An 18,173-nucleotide genomic window follows, 5' to 3' on the forward strand; every position below is an offset into this window, starting at 1 on the left:
GTGGGAATCATCACTGAATCCTGTTGCGATATCAAGATACTCGAGTACTTAGGACAAAAATATTGCAATTCTGGGATTTGTTGTTTAAGTTTTGTTAGATTCTGATTATGTGTGTTAGAAGTTTATTTAGTATGCAAATAAAAAAATCTAAAATGTAAAAACATCTGTTAGTGATAAGAACCTTAAATTAAATCATTTCTAAGCAACTAGGAAAGCTGCTATCCTTATAACCAAAATGTATTCATTTATTATTGATCGATGTTCAAAGTCTTTTTCATCTTAATTGAAGTACTCTTCCAAGAAAAAAATATACGTATTTAATAACTCACAGATTTTTAACTGAGGTAGTCCTCCAGGATTCATTCATCATTGCATTATACCTGTGTGATTAGTAGCAGAAGAAGTTTGTTTTTCCATCACCCTCTTAGAAACAAATGATGTTTCTTAGAACCAAATAATATGTGTTGAAAGATACTAGGCACAGAGGTCATTTTTAGGTTAAAAAATTCTGAATGGGCTGACAAGAAGCAAGGTTTGTCCAAGGGGGCTTTTACAGTTTTCCTTCTCCACAATGTTCACTGATGGAGGAGGACGTGTATGTGCACAGAGGACGTGGCATGACTGAAGAAATGCGACTGAAGTGAAAAGTTTAACATGGCGTCATGATCCATGTGATTTGCAAATTCTCCAATGCACCTCTGAGCAAGGTGCATAAAATGAGGTAAACCTTATCAATACGCCTGATTTTAAACATCAATCTCTTTGCCACTCCCTCTAAAACACTCCTTAACAGACACATACATTTCTAACTCAATAGGAAACAGGAAAGAGGCTCCTGAATGAGGTTTCAAATTGTAGCACTGTAAACTCCAGCTGTTGGTGTTGCTCCTCATCCCAATGAAACTGAGTGTCATGGTAATCACAGCCCATATTGTCCCGTCTTGGATTTGAATGGTTAAAGAGTGAAGCCCTACAGTTAGCAGCAGTCTTTCACATGCTGTCTGTCTCATCCATTAGGCCACATTTGTCACATGAGAGCCATTGAGACATCACGGTGCTGTAAAATTGACTTTTTGACATGGCCACCAGTACAAAAGCAGCTCTCCTCTGTGGCTGCCCTTTTCGAGTGCAGATGGTCAAGACAGCTGGGACAATTTAGTGATCTGAGGCTTTTAAACTGCCCCCCAGGCATGATAAAAACAGCTTGAGGAGCCACTTGCATATTCTACGTTCTGAGCTTAAGAGTAAGATTATGTCTGCAACAAAAACAGCACCATTTGTTCTTTACAATGAGCAAAAGGACTAAAAACCCTTCAGGATCGAAGGATTTCAGATCATTACACTATCACTAAAAGCCCTGTTGAGTTGTAATGTGTGTTCTTTTTTTCTTGTATGTATTTTCAGTTTCAGATGTTTGTGTGCTGCATCGCCTTGTTGGAATCTAGCCTGTGTTAGTTCTGTAATTGTATTTGCTGGTAGCCATCCAGTCGGAGCAGCCTTGCAATGTATGACGGAGCGGACCTGATTACCGGCAATCTCACCAGCTGTTTAATGAACACAGGGACCTCTTTCTCTGGAATGAGTTTTCCCTTGAAAACTGTGGAAGCCGTATCCAGGTCTATTTAAATGAGGTAACATGGGGAAGGTAAGCACCACCACATGAGCATTGTTTTCACAGTTCAAAGTGAGGAGAGAGTACTTTGCACTTCAAAGCCACTCATCTGGGAGGCAGTACAGTGGGGGTGGGGTGGTGTGGGGGAGAGGGGACAGGAAATAAGAATCAGGGTAATTAACAACTTCTGCTCCGTAATAAACCAGAGACATAACAGTATACCTCTGCCTCCGAGATAACACTCCTATTTTCAAGTCCTCCACTCTCTTTTTCCTTTACTACTGTTTTTCTTTCATCCTAAATGTTCACTTTAATTAGGAATTAGACTATTTACCTCCAATGCTGTTGGAGTTACATCACACATATTCACATTTGCATAAGAGATTTGTCTCAAACGAAATCAATGTTTTCTTATTTTAACTGCAAGATGGGCCTGCATATGTTCATCCTTTCTGAAATTATTTTTGTTAGATTATTATTTCAAGGCAGAGGCATTAGAAAACATGTGGACAATTATGATTTATCAAGATGCATCTTTTGCTTTTGCAATAATAATTTAAGGGGCTAATTGTTCTAGTCTAACATCCTGCAGTTATTTTAAATATAAAATATAACTGTCATCATGCCCTCACCTAAAATAAACACAGTATGTGTGATCTATTAGCACGCTGCAGCTGAAGACTGCACGTCATTGTTAGTCTGGAGAAATCTTTTGTTTCAAGTTGAGGTGTCTCTGTCAAGGACATAAAGAAAGTGTCACTCTGTCTGCTCCGTTTCATACCAATAACTGTAGAAAGGTCCAAACCAAATGGTACAGTTAGGTGATTATCTTTACTGCCTTCAATTATTTTAAGTTGTAAAGTCTAGCAATTATAACCAAGTGAAATACAAGAACTGTTACATTTCGGTTCAAATTTAATTATAAAGTTTACATCTTTCAGTTAATTTATTTCTAAATTTAGCTGGCTCCTGCTTGAGGTATGTTTATTTAAGGATCACAGAGGGATCCAGAAAGAGGGAGCAGCAGATAAGTGAGGAACTAGATATTTACATGAGAAACAGGTTCCCAGCCTGGATTTAAACTCTTAACATTGTAATGGTGAACAGACTTACAGAATGAGATTAAGCCTCAATCTGCATTTAATGGAGCAGATCTGAAGCGGCCTCTACTTGAACTCTGAAATGTGAGAATGTCACACAGGGCAGCCTATTTGACATGTCACCCACTGGTGAGAACTCTGAAGCTTTGAGTTTTATCAATTAGCTTTGTGAGGGAAAATACTCTTACTGTCTTCATAGTGTGAGTGAGCCTCACGCCTGCCGGGACGGGGAGCTGCCTGCTGCAGCATTAACAAACAAAAAGTGTGATATGTGTCATCAAGAGAAAACTAACAATCAAACAATGAAATAAATGACTTCCAAACTAGAGTCTTTGTATTTATTCACCACTGTTCAAAAACAGTTTTTTCATGCTCATTTAATACATCAATTAAGCAGAATACAGAATGATGCACATTAACTCTAAAGCTTCACATTATAAAATGCAGAATTTGACTTAATCAAAGGTGCATGTGTGGATGGGTTGTTGGCAGAAATGTCAAGGACAAAAAAAACATCAATCTCTCTGACCTAAAGTGTTAATACGTTGTTTCTTTAAGTCATGGAAGATGTATGATGACAACAAGGGAAATATACTTCTACACTTTCCTGTAATTATAAATTAATTATTTTCTATCTTGCTTCTTGTTTGACTTGATATTTGTTGACTTTGGCCACCTTTTGTAATTCAGAACTGCATCACTGATTTGCCAAAAATATAAAATCCATGTATTTACTATCTTTACTTGAATTCCCACAGCAGAGTTGAAGCGGTATGCAAATACTCCCATGGTGAAAAATATTTTGACTAAGCTGGCTGTAATAATCTTAGATCTTTTAACAGACTAAGCATTTTGTTTTCGTGCAAACTGTGATCCTAAATGTAGAAAGCTGAAAGTTGCTGAAACACTAAATGTTAACACTTTGAAATGTGTTTTTGTTTTTTTCAAAATCATAAAGTTCTGTGGGTTTATTTAAAAGTTAAAAAGTGGGAAATAACATGCCATGCCCAAAGAGGTCCAAATAGATACTCTCAAATGTAGATATTACATCCTTTTTTTCAGAACAATTGGAGGAGGAGTCAGCTCTTGGGGTCAGCATTTGGTTGAAATTGAGTGAAATTATGAGTAGCCCACCCCTTCACCTAACAAGACCCCCCCCCCACCTCCTCCTCCTTCCTCCCACACATCTCCTCTCTATTGACTCGCTCTCCTGCATCATACCGGAGACCCCGTTGAGAGGATCTTTTCTCTCTATAAAGAGAAGATGCAGCTCAGGCGCCTTTGAGATGATCGCAAGGATTTACTGCGCGCCTCTCTGCCTCTAACTTCCGACGGGCATCCTCGTCTGCTTCAACACCAAATCACCTGGACTGCTAGCACATTAGAAGTATTTAAGTAGGGGACTCGGGGACATTTGAATGACGCGGCATTTCCCAGTGTACTCTGCCAAAGTGTCTTAGTCATCCGAGACACGATTTGTGAGCATTTTTTTTTTCTTCTTCTGCGCTCCGAGCGGTAGTTCAGACTTTGTGCGTCGTCGCCTCCCGGCGCAGTTTGTGTTGCAGGTGCTCGAAGAAGGAGTTCGAGGACAGATGGCTGCGCTGGCGATACAAAGGACTGACAACTTTTTACACACCTTTTTACAGGTTTGTGGTGTATTTATCTTTTTGACGCATGTATTTGTATGTGGATGTTTTATCTGCTTTCTTCTGCAGTGACACACTTCGCAACTTGTGCGTAACGACTGAATATGCTTCACTTGCTTGCGCTGTGTGAACATAATCAAATGTGTTTATGAGGTAAAAATATATATATTTTTTTAACATAACAGAGATAAGAAAAAGAGGCTGAACAATATCAGGACAAAGGTTTATTGAAAATTGATTCGTTTAAACTCTTTGGGTTACATATATTGACATTATCTGAACGTTTAAGTATAATGTCATTCAAAAAATGTTTATATGAAGATGAATGTTGTTTCAGAACTTTTTAGCTCAGTGGCTTATGATGTTTGTTTTGTGTATCACCATTCAGGACCGGACGCCCAGCTCGTCTCCAGAGGGAGCACCCAACGCCCTCTCCTTCCTGGCCACCACCTGTAGCCAGGCCTGGCAGGTTGGAGGCACTATGGGCTCAGAAGGCTCCCAGTTCCCCTACGAAAGCACCGTCAGCTCTACATCAGGAATGTTTCAGCTCTGGAGCAACGACATAGCGCCCAGCACCGCCCTCAGCACACACCAGATGACCTTCACAGTGCCTAAGGTGCAGTTCCCGGGACACATTCAGCCTGGTCTAGGTCACCATCATCATCATCATCATCATCATCCACATCATCACCACCACCATGAGCTGCCTCTCACCCCTCCGGCTGAACCTCCCTCTTCCTACTCCTTCGAACTCTCCCCTGTCAAAGTGCTGTCTTCGCAGCCTCAGGCCACCGGCCCCTATTACCCTCAGCACAACAGTGTGGGACAAAACTTCCCCAGCTTCATCCAGAACTCTGCAGCCAGGCACCACCTGCCTGGAGGCCATGTGGATGAAGGGCAGCAGTGGTGGAGCCTACCCCAAACCAACGCCACCCCAACCAACCATCCCTTCTCCCTAGGCAGGCAGCTGGTTTTGGGCCACCAGCCCCAGATAGCTGCTCTTCTCCAAGGCACCTCCAAGGGCCTGCTGAGCTCCACACGCCGCTGCCGCCGCTGCAAATGCCCCAACTGCCAGGCCAATGGTGGGGGGTTAGAGTTCGGAAAGAAGAGACTGCACATCTGCCACATCCCAGAGTGTGGCAAGGTGTACAAGAAGACCTCTCACCTCAAGGCACATCTGCGCTGGCATGCCGGGGAGAGGCCCTTCATCTGCAACTGGCTCTTTTGCGGTAAAAGCTTCACCCGTTCAGACGAGCTACAGCGGCACCTCCGCACGCACACCGGAGAGAAGCGCTTTGGGTGTCAGCAGTGCGGCAAGAGGTTCATGAGGAGCGACCACCTCTCCAAACACGTCAAGACCCACCAGACCAGGAAGAGTCGGTCTGGGCAGCCTTCACAGAGCACGGACTCTCTGCTCACCAATATCAAGAGAGAGTAATCTCTGTGATCCACCATTCAAGAATAATCAACAATGAACAGACTGTGTGACTTACACTCACTGCCATAGGTTGGCACTAAAGGGTGAGCATCAAGCTGCCCGAAAATCTTCTGTTGTCAAAGCCCGACTTTTGACTTCAAGTAGTACAATAAAAATATATATTTAAAGACCATTTTTAATCAAAGTTATTGTGTGCTGTTTGATGCACCTTTAAATGATACTTGAAGCCGTTTTCAGTGATATTGTGAGTTTTGCTGAATTCAGTGTAATGTTTCCCTGAAACAAAACAGATTTTATGCCTTTAACAATTTAAGATTTGTTTGAATTTCAACTGATGTGAAAAATCAAAACATTTTCAGTGTTCATTTTGTAAATATTTTGAGAAGGATGTGTCAGAAATGAGAGAAATCACAAAAAGTTTACCTTAATGTTGTCCATATTTTGTTCTAAATAAATGTATGCCTTAGTACAGCTAAAGGTTGCTGTAAAAAAAAAAAACAATTCTGCCCTTGTTAACAGGTTCAGAATGGAAATATACTTCTGTTTCTGTTAATTAGATTTTTATTCCAAAACATACCCTAATTTGTCGGCTTTAAGGTAGGGATCTTTTTTGAAATATGAGTCTTTGATCTACAGATTTAGCTGGTCTGCTCTGAAGCAGTAATGTGAAGCACCGTTGCTCCAGATTATCAAACATTTTAAATGTTTAAATTCTTTGTAAATTATGTATAAATATCATTAACAATTTTATTGGGGTTATGGCCGCATGTAAATTTTAATAAAGATTGTCCTTGCTGAAACAATTTCCCTGTTTCTAATAATGTTATTTTTTTTCTTACATCTTGGCGACTTATTGTGAAGTAAATATCTAAGATTGACTTTGAGAGTCAATGGTTTTAACTCTCTTATCTCATTTAGTAAATGTGTGAATTTCTAATGCCCCGGAGCTCCTTAAGATCCAACATTTTATTTAAATGATAATTCGATTGCTTTCAGAATACAAATGCTGCTCGTTCTGTTGTCGGTGTGAAGGAAGAAGCTTTTAAAGAAGCCCTAACATGGTGGGCTGTTCAAAGATTTTCACACCTCAAAGTAAATACTCAATCCATTGATGGGGGTGTTTGTCTCGCCTGCTGCAATCAAGTTCACAGTCATGTGGCTTTTAATGAGTGTTTTCTTTCTCTCAATGGAGAAGATTGAGTCAACAGATGCAACAGAGGGCACTGGAGAGGAATTCCCTGTGAATGGGACCCCTGTTGCTGAGACCCCCTCAGTGGTGACAGGAACTCCCTTTGATTTTGCACCCTTGTGAAAGTTTATACCCCCCTCCCCCCCTCCGTCCCCAGCCTCCATATATCACAGCCGTGTTACGATCGGCCCTGCTTTACTGCCCAGAATGGGGCTTTATTCAAAGACCAGCCAACCAGATGTCTGCTCATCCAGGGGTTTCTTCTCTTTGTTTTTAATCCTGTTTGAACTTTCTGCGAGGGGGATGCCACAGCAAGCCGAGTGCTTTGCCTTTGTCTTCTTCAGAGGCTCCCAAAAGTCGAGTCTAGGGACTTTCATCGGGTCTAAAGCAAAAATAATACTTAAGTTGCATTGTTAATTAAATTGATAAGAAATTAGCACGCTGTGAGAATGTATAAGGATGACAGAATTAGTCGTCATGAGGGGTAAGAAAGAACTTAGAGTATAAAATAAATCCTTAATACAGCGGAGATATGTCTCTGTAGACATTCAACGTATAGTTATTTTATTCAAGAGATTAAGTAGAGAAATACAAACGCTGGACACAGTTTCAAAAAGACACTTTTTATTTGATATTATACAACAGTTTCTACTCAGTCGTACATGGCATTAAACAACCCTCTCCTGGTTTTATGTCCTTGCTTTTGGTTCTCTATAGTGGTATTATTTTGTATTAAAGAAACACTGTCTGATCAGTAATTCCTATGAAAACACACCAGTTCACATTAACTGCAGATAGATTCTGTGAGATGGCTCCACTCACATCTTAGTTTAATTTGTGTAATTAATGGTATTACGGACAGATTATTGAGCAGCTTAAGCTTCATTGTGAGCACTGCAATACGAGGCCTAAAGATCTTTGGTGCAGCTGTATGATCTAAGTAAACTAAAAGTGAAAGCCTTGTGGGGACCTCTACTGGCCACAGAGCAGAACTGACCTGATATTGACAGGACGGCCTTCTACATCTACTCCACTCTCCTCTTGTTGTCACTTAGGCGTTGACAATCGAGATAGTAACAGTTATCTACGATTGTTTTGTAAGTTGTGGCGAACTGAAATAAGTAAGAGCGTGAAACTGAGTGGTGAGCTACTTTTTTTGGCACTGTTGTCTGAGGAAGAGGGAGCATGCAGATTCAGCAGCATCACTCTGTTTATCCAGCAACATATCATCCTTCATTTTAACCAACTGAAACACTTCATGGCATATCTGGGCCAAACTTCATCTTACAAGTGGAAATGTATGATTGCCTTTATGGTATGCACTGTACAGTATTTAGTCCATGAGGGCAAAAGCTAACAGCGATTATAGAAATGGTGCACAGCCATGACATGACAACAGTGGACTAATAAAAACAATTCATATTATTTTAAACCAATGCAATTTTATGGACATGTGCCACCTAAACCACAAGCACTCTTCGGCCTGGAAAGAAAGTCCACCACCAAGGAGATGTTGCATGCAACACTTTGGGTCCCTTTGAATGCACCTACTGTATCTCGCAACTCCTCTGGAGTTGCCCAAAGAGCAAAAAAGTATTCATAAGTGACGTCATACTCTCAGAGAACCTCCAGGGGGCTCCCTCACACCTTTCATTTTGTCCAGATCAAACAAGGGCCGGTCAAAGAGAATAAGAGAGCGCACAGGGGCTCCCACCGCTGTGGCAAGAAAGAAAGTTCTTCACTTTCATTTGAAATTCAAGTGAGCAAAGTCCTCGTGGCTTGTTCACATCAAGTGTTCTGCCTTTCCCATTCTTTTCCACACAAACAGCAAACTCAGTTGTCAGCAGGGGAATGACAAAATGTACTAGTCTTCACAATGGGGAATCAGGGAAAAAAAACTTGATCAAGGAAATTTACCAGAGGTTACAAGAGGTGCCAAGGCCACAACTTGCACACTCTCATGCACTCAAACACATTCACTCATCTTTGCATAAAGACGCATTCAGGCACACACTTAACTCCAGTGACCGCCCCAATTAGGAATGGATATTTCTTCAAACAAATTCCCCTTTGAAAGAGAGAAGAGTATGATGTACTCTCAAAAAGGTAAAAAGCGCTGTGTGTCCTTTGAATTTTTTCACTCTGAACCCAGAAACATCTCACTGGGTGCTGTTCATGAACATTCGAGGTGGCAAAGGCTAGTCACCTCTAATTAAATGGCTCTCTAAAAAAAGGAGCAAAGTCATTTTATAGTTGCAGCCGATAATTCCTTCATATGTTCCTTCAGGTTCCTTAAGTATCCTCCAGAAATCGTCACTGAACCAGGTAAGGGTTCAGCCTGGCATTGACAGACAGTAGACAAGTCTTCTTGTCTCCACAGCTGTGGCGTTGGCTGCTGTCCTCTTGACCCAGGAGACGGATGGCAGCAGAGTTCAAAGGTCATCCTCGGCTAGCTGAGCCAGATTGCTGGGGCGTCGTCCAGCTAAGGGGCCCGACAGTGAAGCCTGGCTCCCAGCATCAGCAGCTTGGCCCCTTCGGCAGCCCTCTCCTGCTCTCTGCTGGGGAGAGAGGGAATATTCAAAGATACAAAGCACTTCCATGTACTGTATGCACATATCTACTAATAAAACTCTTTTTTTTACTTTTCCTACAAACAGTAAAGGTATAAATAAAACCTTGAAATTCCTTTAAAACCACAGTCTAAAAATGAACTGGCCAGAGCTCGATCTATTCATCCTAGCACAAGTATGGGAAACAATCATCTGGCTTTGATAGGCATCTCTTTCTGACTTCCTTGTCAGAAGTCTTAAAACTTCCTGTTTTATTATGTACAAAGTCTATCCAGCCTGAGTAAACAGAGAGAGAGAGATGGGACAGAGGTGGAGAACGACAACTGCTGCCCTGTCAACACCGCCTCACTGAGGATAACAGCCCAGTGATGACAGACAGAGACGTTGCTAATGGTAATTTAAAGTCCAACAACAAGATGTTCCCATTGTTGACAGGCCAGATGGTTAAACCTTCAAAGCAAGGGCAGACAGGCCTGAAATAGTAAATGTCATATTTTGTGAAAAACACTGAGATGTGAGTATTTCCCTTTGTATTCAACTAACTGAAACAAGTGCATTGTTATCCATTTCCTTCAGAAAAAAGGATTCCTTTTTCATCCAATAGGGGGAGAGATAACTCTTCTTATGGCTCGACAAATCCCTTCACTGTATGTGTCTAAATAAATGGATGTCATTTACTAAAGTCTTTCATCTTTTAATTACCCTTAATGAGCACATTGTAATAATTGTTAAACGTTATACAATGGCCGGTTACGCTACCTGTGCACTTTGTGTGGTGGGTGTGTACAGCCCATTTGACACAGCTTGACAGTTTGGTTGAGCAGTGAAGCCCAGTTTGACATGTGATGGAGAAACAGTGTGGGAGTCAGCAGGGCATGGCTGGACCACAGTGGGCTGCAGAGGAAAACAACAGGTAGGTCACTCACCAACACACCAGTGCATACCACACAATACCATTTCCTGTTGTTTTTTTTATCCTATTTGTGCAACAGACCAGTCCCGTGGCCAAAAAAAGCTTAAGACATAAACAGAAATAATGTGTTTGAGTGGGTAGTTAAAGCAAAACAGTTTCCTATGATGGTTCAGAATAAGAGACGGCTAAAGAAACCTACGTCCCGCAGTGAGTATGTCTCGCTGGCTCCTTGGCCCTGGCCTTGGCTGGGCAGGTAGAGCGTGGGCAGGGAGGTGTTGTGAGAGTGAAGGGAGGGCAGCTTATGACGGTCAATAGAAGCAGAGGAGTGTGGCCGCAGGGCACTTGCAGCAGACAAAGGGGGCCTCATGCTGCGGCCCAGGCTATTAGACTTGCTCTCTCGTCGCTGGTACTCAATAGGTGACTGTAAGGCTGAAAGACAAAGGAACAGAGACAGTTCTAATAAAACTCTAATATGAACTTCTCCTATAAAGATATATTTTTTCATATTACAGTTGTGTTACACTATAATGTTGTTCATTATTTCATCAGCCTCCACTTCTGGATACCCACAGGATGAGTTGTGATTAATTAACACTTCAATCTACTTACAACTAACTTATACTGTGTTATAAATATTTTATTAAATGTTTATATAGTGCCTATTAATGCTGTATATGGGGGTTACAGTAAAGCGTTAGTTTTGTCCGTGTTGCACAAATAAGTCAGTAAAGGATGTCCATTTCCACCAAGAAAAAGGCTGATAAGTTAGCAATGATAAAAACTACTAATGCAAAGTAAAATGTGATACACCTTCCAAAGGCCAAGACTACATCAACAAACAAATCATCTCAACAAAAATGTATTTATCAGGGGTGATGTGACGTAGTTCAGCCGGGACTGACCATTGAGGAAGTTGCGCTGGCTTTCCAAGATCTGAATCACATCATTGAACCAGGCCCTGCAGATCTCAGCGGAGGAGGCCTGCAACTGGAAGCGTACCACACTTCCATCGGGGTTGCGTGATGTCAGCACAAAGCGGGCGTCATCACCGTCTATACTGGGCTCCGCCCCCAGGCAGCTCACCTGGAACATATCACATCTGATGAGCATTTTTAGGAATCCATCCAGCCAGGTTGTTAAATGCAAATGTCTAAAACTTTGGGATTATGTAATATGTGCTGATTCCGGCAAGAAATGGTGTGGTGGGAATCTGTTGTGTAGTTTATAACCTGGGGGTAAAATGTTCTTTTAATTTTTTGGTATTTTATTTTGCTAAAACATCCTGTGTAGCTGATCTGAATTCACTGAGTCCCACCTTGATGCTGTTCTTAAAGATGTATCCAGGGAGTGAGAAACCTTTCTTCCTGTCGATTGGCTCACTGAAGATGACCAGCTGCTCAAACAGGAAGATCCGTCTTTCCTTGGCTCGGGACAAGAAACCACTGTCCTGCTCGGTCACAGTGAAGGTGTCTTGCTGGAGCAGTTTGCCCTGGGCTGTGATCTTCCCCTGGTACCATAGCAAAGATAAACATAATAAACCGAGGATGTGGTTACGGTTGATTTTCTTGGGCTGAATAGTTGGCATGAGAAACGGTTTGAAGACTTTGAAGGATGGTCTAAATTCCTGAGACGTACCTCGAAGCCTTGTAGTCTGCCCACATTCATCATGTCATTGCAACGTTTTGGCACAAAGCACATCACTTCTACTGCTTTCTGTTTAAAACACCAAAGTGAGTTTGTTAGAATGGAATACTAATAAAAAAAGTATGGCTTTGCACACACAAATCATCACTTTAAACCTTTTATTTATGAATCAGGACACCCACCTCCAACTCCTCTGTGTCCATCCCAGCTTTGGTGTAATACTTCAGGAAATCCTGCTCAAATAAACACAGCATGTTCACCAGAGCATTCCAGGTTTACTGCTCAGAGTAAGGTGAGGACATCTGGAGGAGTATTTATGGCTGTTGAACCCATCTTTCATTTGAATGCCAAAGGGCAAAGTTTTATATTTAGGAAAAGTTTTATACCAAGGATGTCATTTTATGATCATCTTCAAAGGCTTTCACATATTATTATTTAAATCCTATAGTAATAATCGTATCATCTAATTTCCTTCTTTTCCTCTTTGGCTGAAAAGAAGCCTGAACAGATGCGCCTGTTTTTTGTGCAGAGCAGTGGTTGTTTGTGTGTGTGTGTGTGTGTGTGTGTGTATGTGTGATTTTTGTGCATACTTGTATGTTTACAATGCTGTGACGGAACCTGCTGTGTGTCAGACAGCTGCACACGGAACACCGGTATGTGTGTTTGTGTGTTTGTGTGTGATCAACAGCATAGCAGTGCTCTGCTTTTCACCTTGAGCAGCAACTGGTACTTCATGATCCTCTGGACAGGTTTGATCAGCAGGTCGTTGAGCTGCAGCCTGTGGCCCAGCTGCTGCCGTAACTCCTGACAGTGGAGACGGACACAACACGACACCAGTCAACATGACAGCCACAGCACAAAACACAGCAGCTAATGACCAATATAATCCCTCTAATACAGTATATCTCAGGGATTATACTGTTTGTCTATTAGTGTTGTGTGTATTGTCAATTAAAAAGGAACTGACTACAGTTTGAATGATAAATGGCATCTGAAAAGACGCCCACATGGTCATGTATAATATATTGTACAGGGACATCTATGCATATTGAAGGGCTAATTAACTACAGGTCTGAGTGGCAGGTGACTGCTCTATCATAGATATCCAAGTTTTTGTCCTGAATCGAAAATTTGAAAAAACAACTTTCATTATTTATTAATCATTTAAGTCTATTACTTAAAAGCCCAAACATTTGCTGGCAACAGCTTGGCTTGTGTGAGACTTTTCATCTTTAAAAATGCAATATTTCGGGGTTTGGGCAATTTGAAGATGTCATCGTTCACTCCAGGAATTTTGGATGGGCATTTTTCACTCTTTTCTGACATTTATAAACTAAGAATAAATGAAAAAAGAGGTACTCACCTCAAAGTAAGTCTCAATATACTCCGATACGATATGTTCCGACTTGGGCTTGTTCTGACAGTACACAACGTACATATGTAGACGCCTCTCCTGCATTACAAGCCAAACAAACATCTCATTGCAAAATCATCTAGTTGAACCTTTGATACAAATTAGTGACAAAGTGAAAAATTTAATTAATTGCATTACAGAAAAATTCAAATGCACCTTACTTTGGGTGAAAACAACAATCAATGGCTGTGTTTCTAAGCAGAGGAATACTGATTTGTCTCAGAGTTTGTGGGGCATTTGAAGCTGACCCTGTCTGGTTAGCGCTTACTCTTCTGTGACTAATATGCATGGGAGCACAGACGTGGCAGTCCTGAGAGTCTTAATGGAGATACATGTAGATGAGCATCAGGTCATGTATAATTCAACCAGGTTACCCTCATAGTAACCTGAGCCTTTCAGAGACTGCCGATATAAGGCTGTACCTAGCAACAAGCTGCATGGCTCTGTAACCTAGAGACTAGTGAGCTGCTTCCCCTGAATATGGACATTGTGTAACACTGCAGAATATGGCTACATGTGAAATTCAAGCTTTCTCTGTCTACCAGCTCTCAGTATACTAGTGTGGCTGCATGTTTACATGTGTTTATATGTTGCATGTGCGTGAGTGAGCACAACACATGTTGCGTATTGGTGACACAGCGCTTGTTAAAAGCAGATTGGGCTTTCTGCTTTTCATTAGGGCATGTTCCAAGTCTGCTTGTTTTCACAGTTTGACACTGTGCTTAGATTTAGTTACAAGTTTCTTTATTCCCCCACAGGATTTTTAAGTGAATCATCCAGGGGGCTGATCCTTATTGAATTGTTTAAAGAGCTTCAGACAGAGTGAATATAGCAAAATAAAGACAGACATTTAACTTAATCATCTTCAGACAAGAAGCAAAGACAAGTTGGTCAAATTACCCATCATGTCTGTTCAGTCTGCATGTGCCACGACTTGTCCAATATATAGAAATCAAATTTAGCTCCCTGTATAAGCCGTGTGACCCTATCCCTGCTCAGGCTTTATTCTATTCTAAGAACAATATACTTAACAGGGAATCTTTCAATGCATGCACCACTTTGCTTTATATTTGAGGGTATGCAGGAAGACGTTGGTCACTGTTTTGGGTGGAAAGAAGCTTTCATATCAAAGACCGAAGGCTGAAGTTTGTTATTCCTCGTCTTATTCATGTTGTCTTTTCTAGCTGTTTTTTCCCTGGTGTTTCCTGACCAGACCAGCCTAGACTGGAAATCAGCCAGTGTGTCGTTCGTGTGTATGTGAGTGTTTTGCCGTGTGCGCTGTGTAAAAACACAGCCTGGACTGAGACGTATCAGTAACAGGGAAGTGGAAGGAGAGACGCTGGCATTTAGTTGAGAGAGAGAGGGAGAGAGGTACGGCATAAGATAAACAGGAGCTCTGCATGTTTTCTTAGCTCTATTTACCCTCACGCCAAACAGCACAAGGGAGCAGACCCAGACACTTTTACTGACGTGTGTGTGTGTGTGTGTGTGTGTGTGTGTGTGTGTGTGTGTGTGTGTGTGTGTGTGTGTGTGTGTGTGTGTGTGTGTGTGTGTGTGTGTGTGTGTGTGTGTGTGTGTGTGTGTGTGTGTGTGTGTGTGCCTATACATACTCACATGTTTAATGAAGAGCTGAGCCAGCCTCTCTGGTTCTGCTATACACTTCTCCAGCTCTCCCAGGAAGTAGCTACAGAAAGAAAACATACACACACAAGCACAGCCATCCCCAAAATGGAAGATCAGATTTGTCTCCTGACCCATTGTTCATTTGTCCTCCATTCGGGCCACAAACACAATACTCGGCAAAACACGGTTTGTCTTGCCTTGAATGCAACTGGAACAAACACATTTTGGGAGCATAGATGATCAGGGACTTACTCTTTATGCCAGTCAAATATTTGGTGAATGTTCCCAAAAACAATCTTGTCTTTTCCCTTCATGTCCTCCGGTATACCTTTGGATTGCATTGTGGCCATGTAGCCCTGCAATGGAAATAACAGAACTGCTGATGTCTGTTCACACCAACAAAACCAACACCTGGCTCTGAATAACACCAGTAAATAAAGCTAGATTGGTATAACACCCTGCAACTATCACACACCAGCTAATACTGACTTTTTATTAACTTTCAGAGGCAAGAATTATTCTCTGAAACAAAATAACTCCATTTATTAAAGACACCCGTAAGATGGAGTGCCTTGCAACATAATACCCTTCTAGCTAATATTTCACTAAATCTGCTTAAGATTGGAGACAGCGTGATGGAGGCAGCCCAAAGTATGAAGGAAAGTGGATGAATTGTGATAAGGATTTAGGGCCGTCTCTGACAGACTGGGTAAATGACTTTTTCTTTTTACTTTTAGTACGTACTGCAGCTGCCCTTACAGATTATATACTGTTGCATGCGGTAGGCGTACAATTGGGACATACTACTTTGTCATAACATTGCATCTTGAACTTTTAACTTCTTGATCATATATCTGCTGCTCTGAGGATTGTGGGTCAGAATGGCTAGAAAAGCATGCAGGCTTGCAAATGGAAACATGCGACCGGATGCAGTAGGACATATTCATATTTTGGCATACTGCATTTCACAAACTATGTATTGGGACATGCTCAATCTTTTCAGATATACTTAATGGTATGGTAGTATAGGTATTGGGATTCACAGTAAATCCCCCCTTCTCTGTCAGGGCAGATTGTGTGTTCTTAGCTGGCAGTCTTTAAAGTTTACCTCCACTATGAGCCCCAAGTCCACCACATAGTGCTTCTCTGTTTCAATGAGCTCCATCAGCACATACCTGTAAAGATACAAAAGAGGCAGATTAGTGTTAGTTATGCTACCAGATTTATTTTGCACACTGCAAAAACACTTTATTTCATTTGTCCCAGTTTCTTAATAATTTAAGTTACTTTGTGTGAAGTTTCCTGGCTAAGTGATTTTGTAGCAGTTACAGGGAAAATGGAGACAGTTTTTTAACTATTACATTTTTTATTAAATTTATCCAATTAATTAGTGTAACCTACAGAGTCTGACTGACCATGCAAATATGCGGAATTTGAGTGTAAAAGTTCAAACATCACCCAGAAAATAGTAGTTTCAAAAAAAGATCTCAACTCAATGCCCACTGACTGACTTTTTTTCCCCAGGCCTTTCAATTAAATCTTACGGTCTTTATCAGGTAACAAGGTTTGCTCTGTTGCCATGGGGACCACTCAGCTGTCATCATGACCCGAGTGTGGAACTTCGGTCACGTGATTGCAGCTGAATAAGACCGTGAGATGTGTTTTATAGCTCCAGGGAGATCTCTAGTAGTAAGTGAAGCATTACTTTCCCAAGCATTTATTTCTGCTTGAGTGTACAGACAAGCATAATATTCAACAAATGTGGAGTATAAGGATTCTAACATATAAATCGATATTTTCATGGGTCTTTGAGGGAAATTTCTCTGGAAATCAGCAACTGCTTTTAGAGATGACACAACTAGCATAGTGGTTGCTATGAGGAATATTATAGGAGATAAATTATGTGTTTGGTTCTTTACATTGATAAGAAAACATACATGCTTTTCTCTAAGGCACTCCTCCTCTCCTCCTCAGTGTCAGCCGCAGCTGACCATTGGCTGGAGGTGTCGTCCATCAAGACAGAGCCGTTATCATCCGGCAAAACACTGGTGGACTGAGTGTTCTGAGGAGACAGAGACAGACAGACAGAGAAACTGTTTATCAAAGGTCCATTGGCAGTAATGGGGATCATGCCAGGAATAAAGAAAGCAAAGGGAGATAAAGAGAAGGAGAGAGATGATAATGATGCAGGTTGCCAAGGTGACCAGAAAGAGCAGAGAGACACGAGGAACAGAGATTGAAGGATAAGAAGATCAGATTCAGATTGTCACCGTTAATGGCCCGTGCTGTGCACATCAGCCACAGATAGATGGAGAGAAAGAGATTAAAAGATACAGAGTTGGAGGAGCAACAGGCTCCAAAGCTGTCAGGGATGACAAATAAAGCTGAGAAGGTTCTTGATGGAGTTTTGACTTTAGAGGAAGATGAGTACAATAACTTATCGCCCCCTGGCAATTACATTTCTGATTTACATGTGAATTAATAAATATTACATTTTCTATTTTGCCACTTGAGGATTTAAACCAATATGTAAATACATCACACTTTGCCTTTTTTTCTATTTCTGCACTAGAGCCAATAGACATGCATGCAGGAAAAACCCAAGGTTAGTCTGATGTAATAGATTGTGTTCATGCATTATAAACGTGGCCTCCTATTCATGCTTTTTCCTGGAATTGATATAATTTCCTGTGGGGGTCCTGGAGCAAATATAGAGTCATTGTGCACACTGAAAACAAAGCCTGAAAAGACTAAAATCATCCCTAACTCAATAGATACACAGGACCAACATGTTTGTGTAACCTATTTCTCTTGCACAATAAGCACACTTTGCCATTTAGGTTGTACAATGACTCACAGACATCCCTGTGTTCAATTGTATGCTTACAAAAGTTCCCCACTCTATTTTTAGCCACGCTTCTCAGCTGTTTCTTTTTAGGCTAGTCACTCTCTTCTGACTGTGTAAACTTATAGGAGCAGCCGTCTGTCCTCACCTAAATCCCATGTCCCATTGTCCTAGTCAAG

The 18,173-nt window shown here is 41.3% G+C and overlaps 2 protein-coding genes across 3 annotated transcripts in view; one reads left to right on the forward strand and one right to left on the reverse strand.

Annotated features, from left to right (window-relative positions):
• The first annotated feature begins 4,304 nt into the window (after window positions 1-4,304).
• sp5l (Sp5 transcription factor-like) lies at window positions 4,305-5,796 on the forward strand. Its single transcript, XM_054609963.1, has 2 exons — window positions 4,305-4,358; window positions 4,747-5,796. Exons 1-2 carry the CDS (start codon window positions 4,305-4,307, stop codon window positions 5,794-5,796), a joined length of 1,104 nt encoding a protein of 367 aa, XP_054465938.1.
• Window positions 5,797-7,612: 1,816 nt separating this feature from the next.
• The window catches only part of arhgef25a (Rho guanine nucleotide exchange factor (GEF) 25a), a 30,837-nt gene continuing 20,276 nt past the window's right edge, over window positions 7,613-18,173 (reverse strand). The window contains exons 4-16 of one of the 2 annotated variants that reach the window (XM_054608926.1): window positions 17,087-17,211; window positions 16,258-16,324; window positions 15,402-15,505; window positions 15,141-15,210; window positions 13,476-13,565; window positions 12,824-12,916; window positions 12,295-12,345; window positions 12,104-12,181; window positions 11,784-11,975; window positions 11,371-11,551; window positions 10,668-10,897; window positions 10,315-10,449; window positions 7,613-9,540 (exon numbers count right to left, since the gene is read on the reverse strand). In XM_054608926.1, the coding sequence (XP_054464901.1) occupies window positions 9,418-9,540; window positions 10,315-10,449; window positions 10,668-10,897; window positions 11,371-11,551; window positions 11,784-11,975; window positions 12,104-12,181; window positions 12,295-12,345; window positions 12,824-12,916; window positions 13,476-13,565; window positions 15,141-15,210; window positions 15,402-15,505; window positions 16,258-16,324; window positions 17,087-17,211 (1,539 nt within the window). In that variant the 3' untranslated portion in view covers window positions 7,613-9,417. Of the gene's footprint in view, window positions 9,544-10,314; window positions 10,450-10,667; window positions 10,898-11,370; window positions 11,552-11,783; window positions 11,976-12,103; window positions 12,182-12,294; window positions 12,346-12,823; window positions 12,917-13,475; window positions 13,566-15,140; window positions 15,211-15,401; window positions 15,506-16,257; window positions 16,325-17,086; window positions 17,212-18,173 lie in introns of both variants that reach the window. The other variant, XM_054608925.1, reaches the window with a different exon arrangement.

This window comes from Anoplopoma fimbria, chromosome 12, assembly GCF_027596085.1.
Source record: "Anoplopoma fimbria isolate UVic2021 breed Golden Eagle Sablefish chromosome 12, Afim_UVic_2022, whole genome shotgun sequence".
NCBI classification, from domain to species: domain Eukaryota; kingdom Metazoa; phylum Chordata; class Actinopteri; order Perciformes; family Anoplopomatidae; genus Anoplopoma; species Anoplopoma fimbria.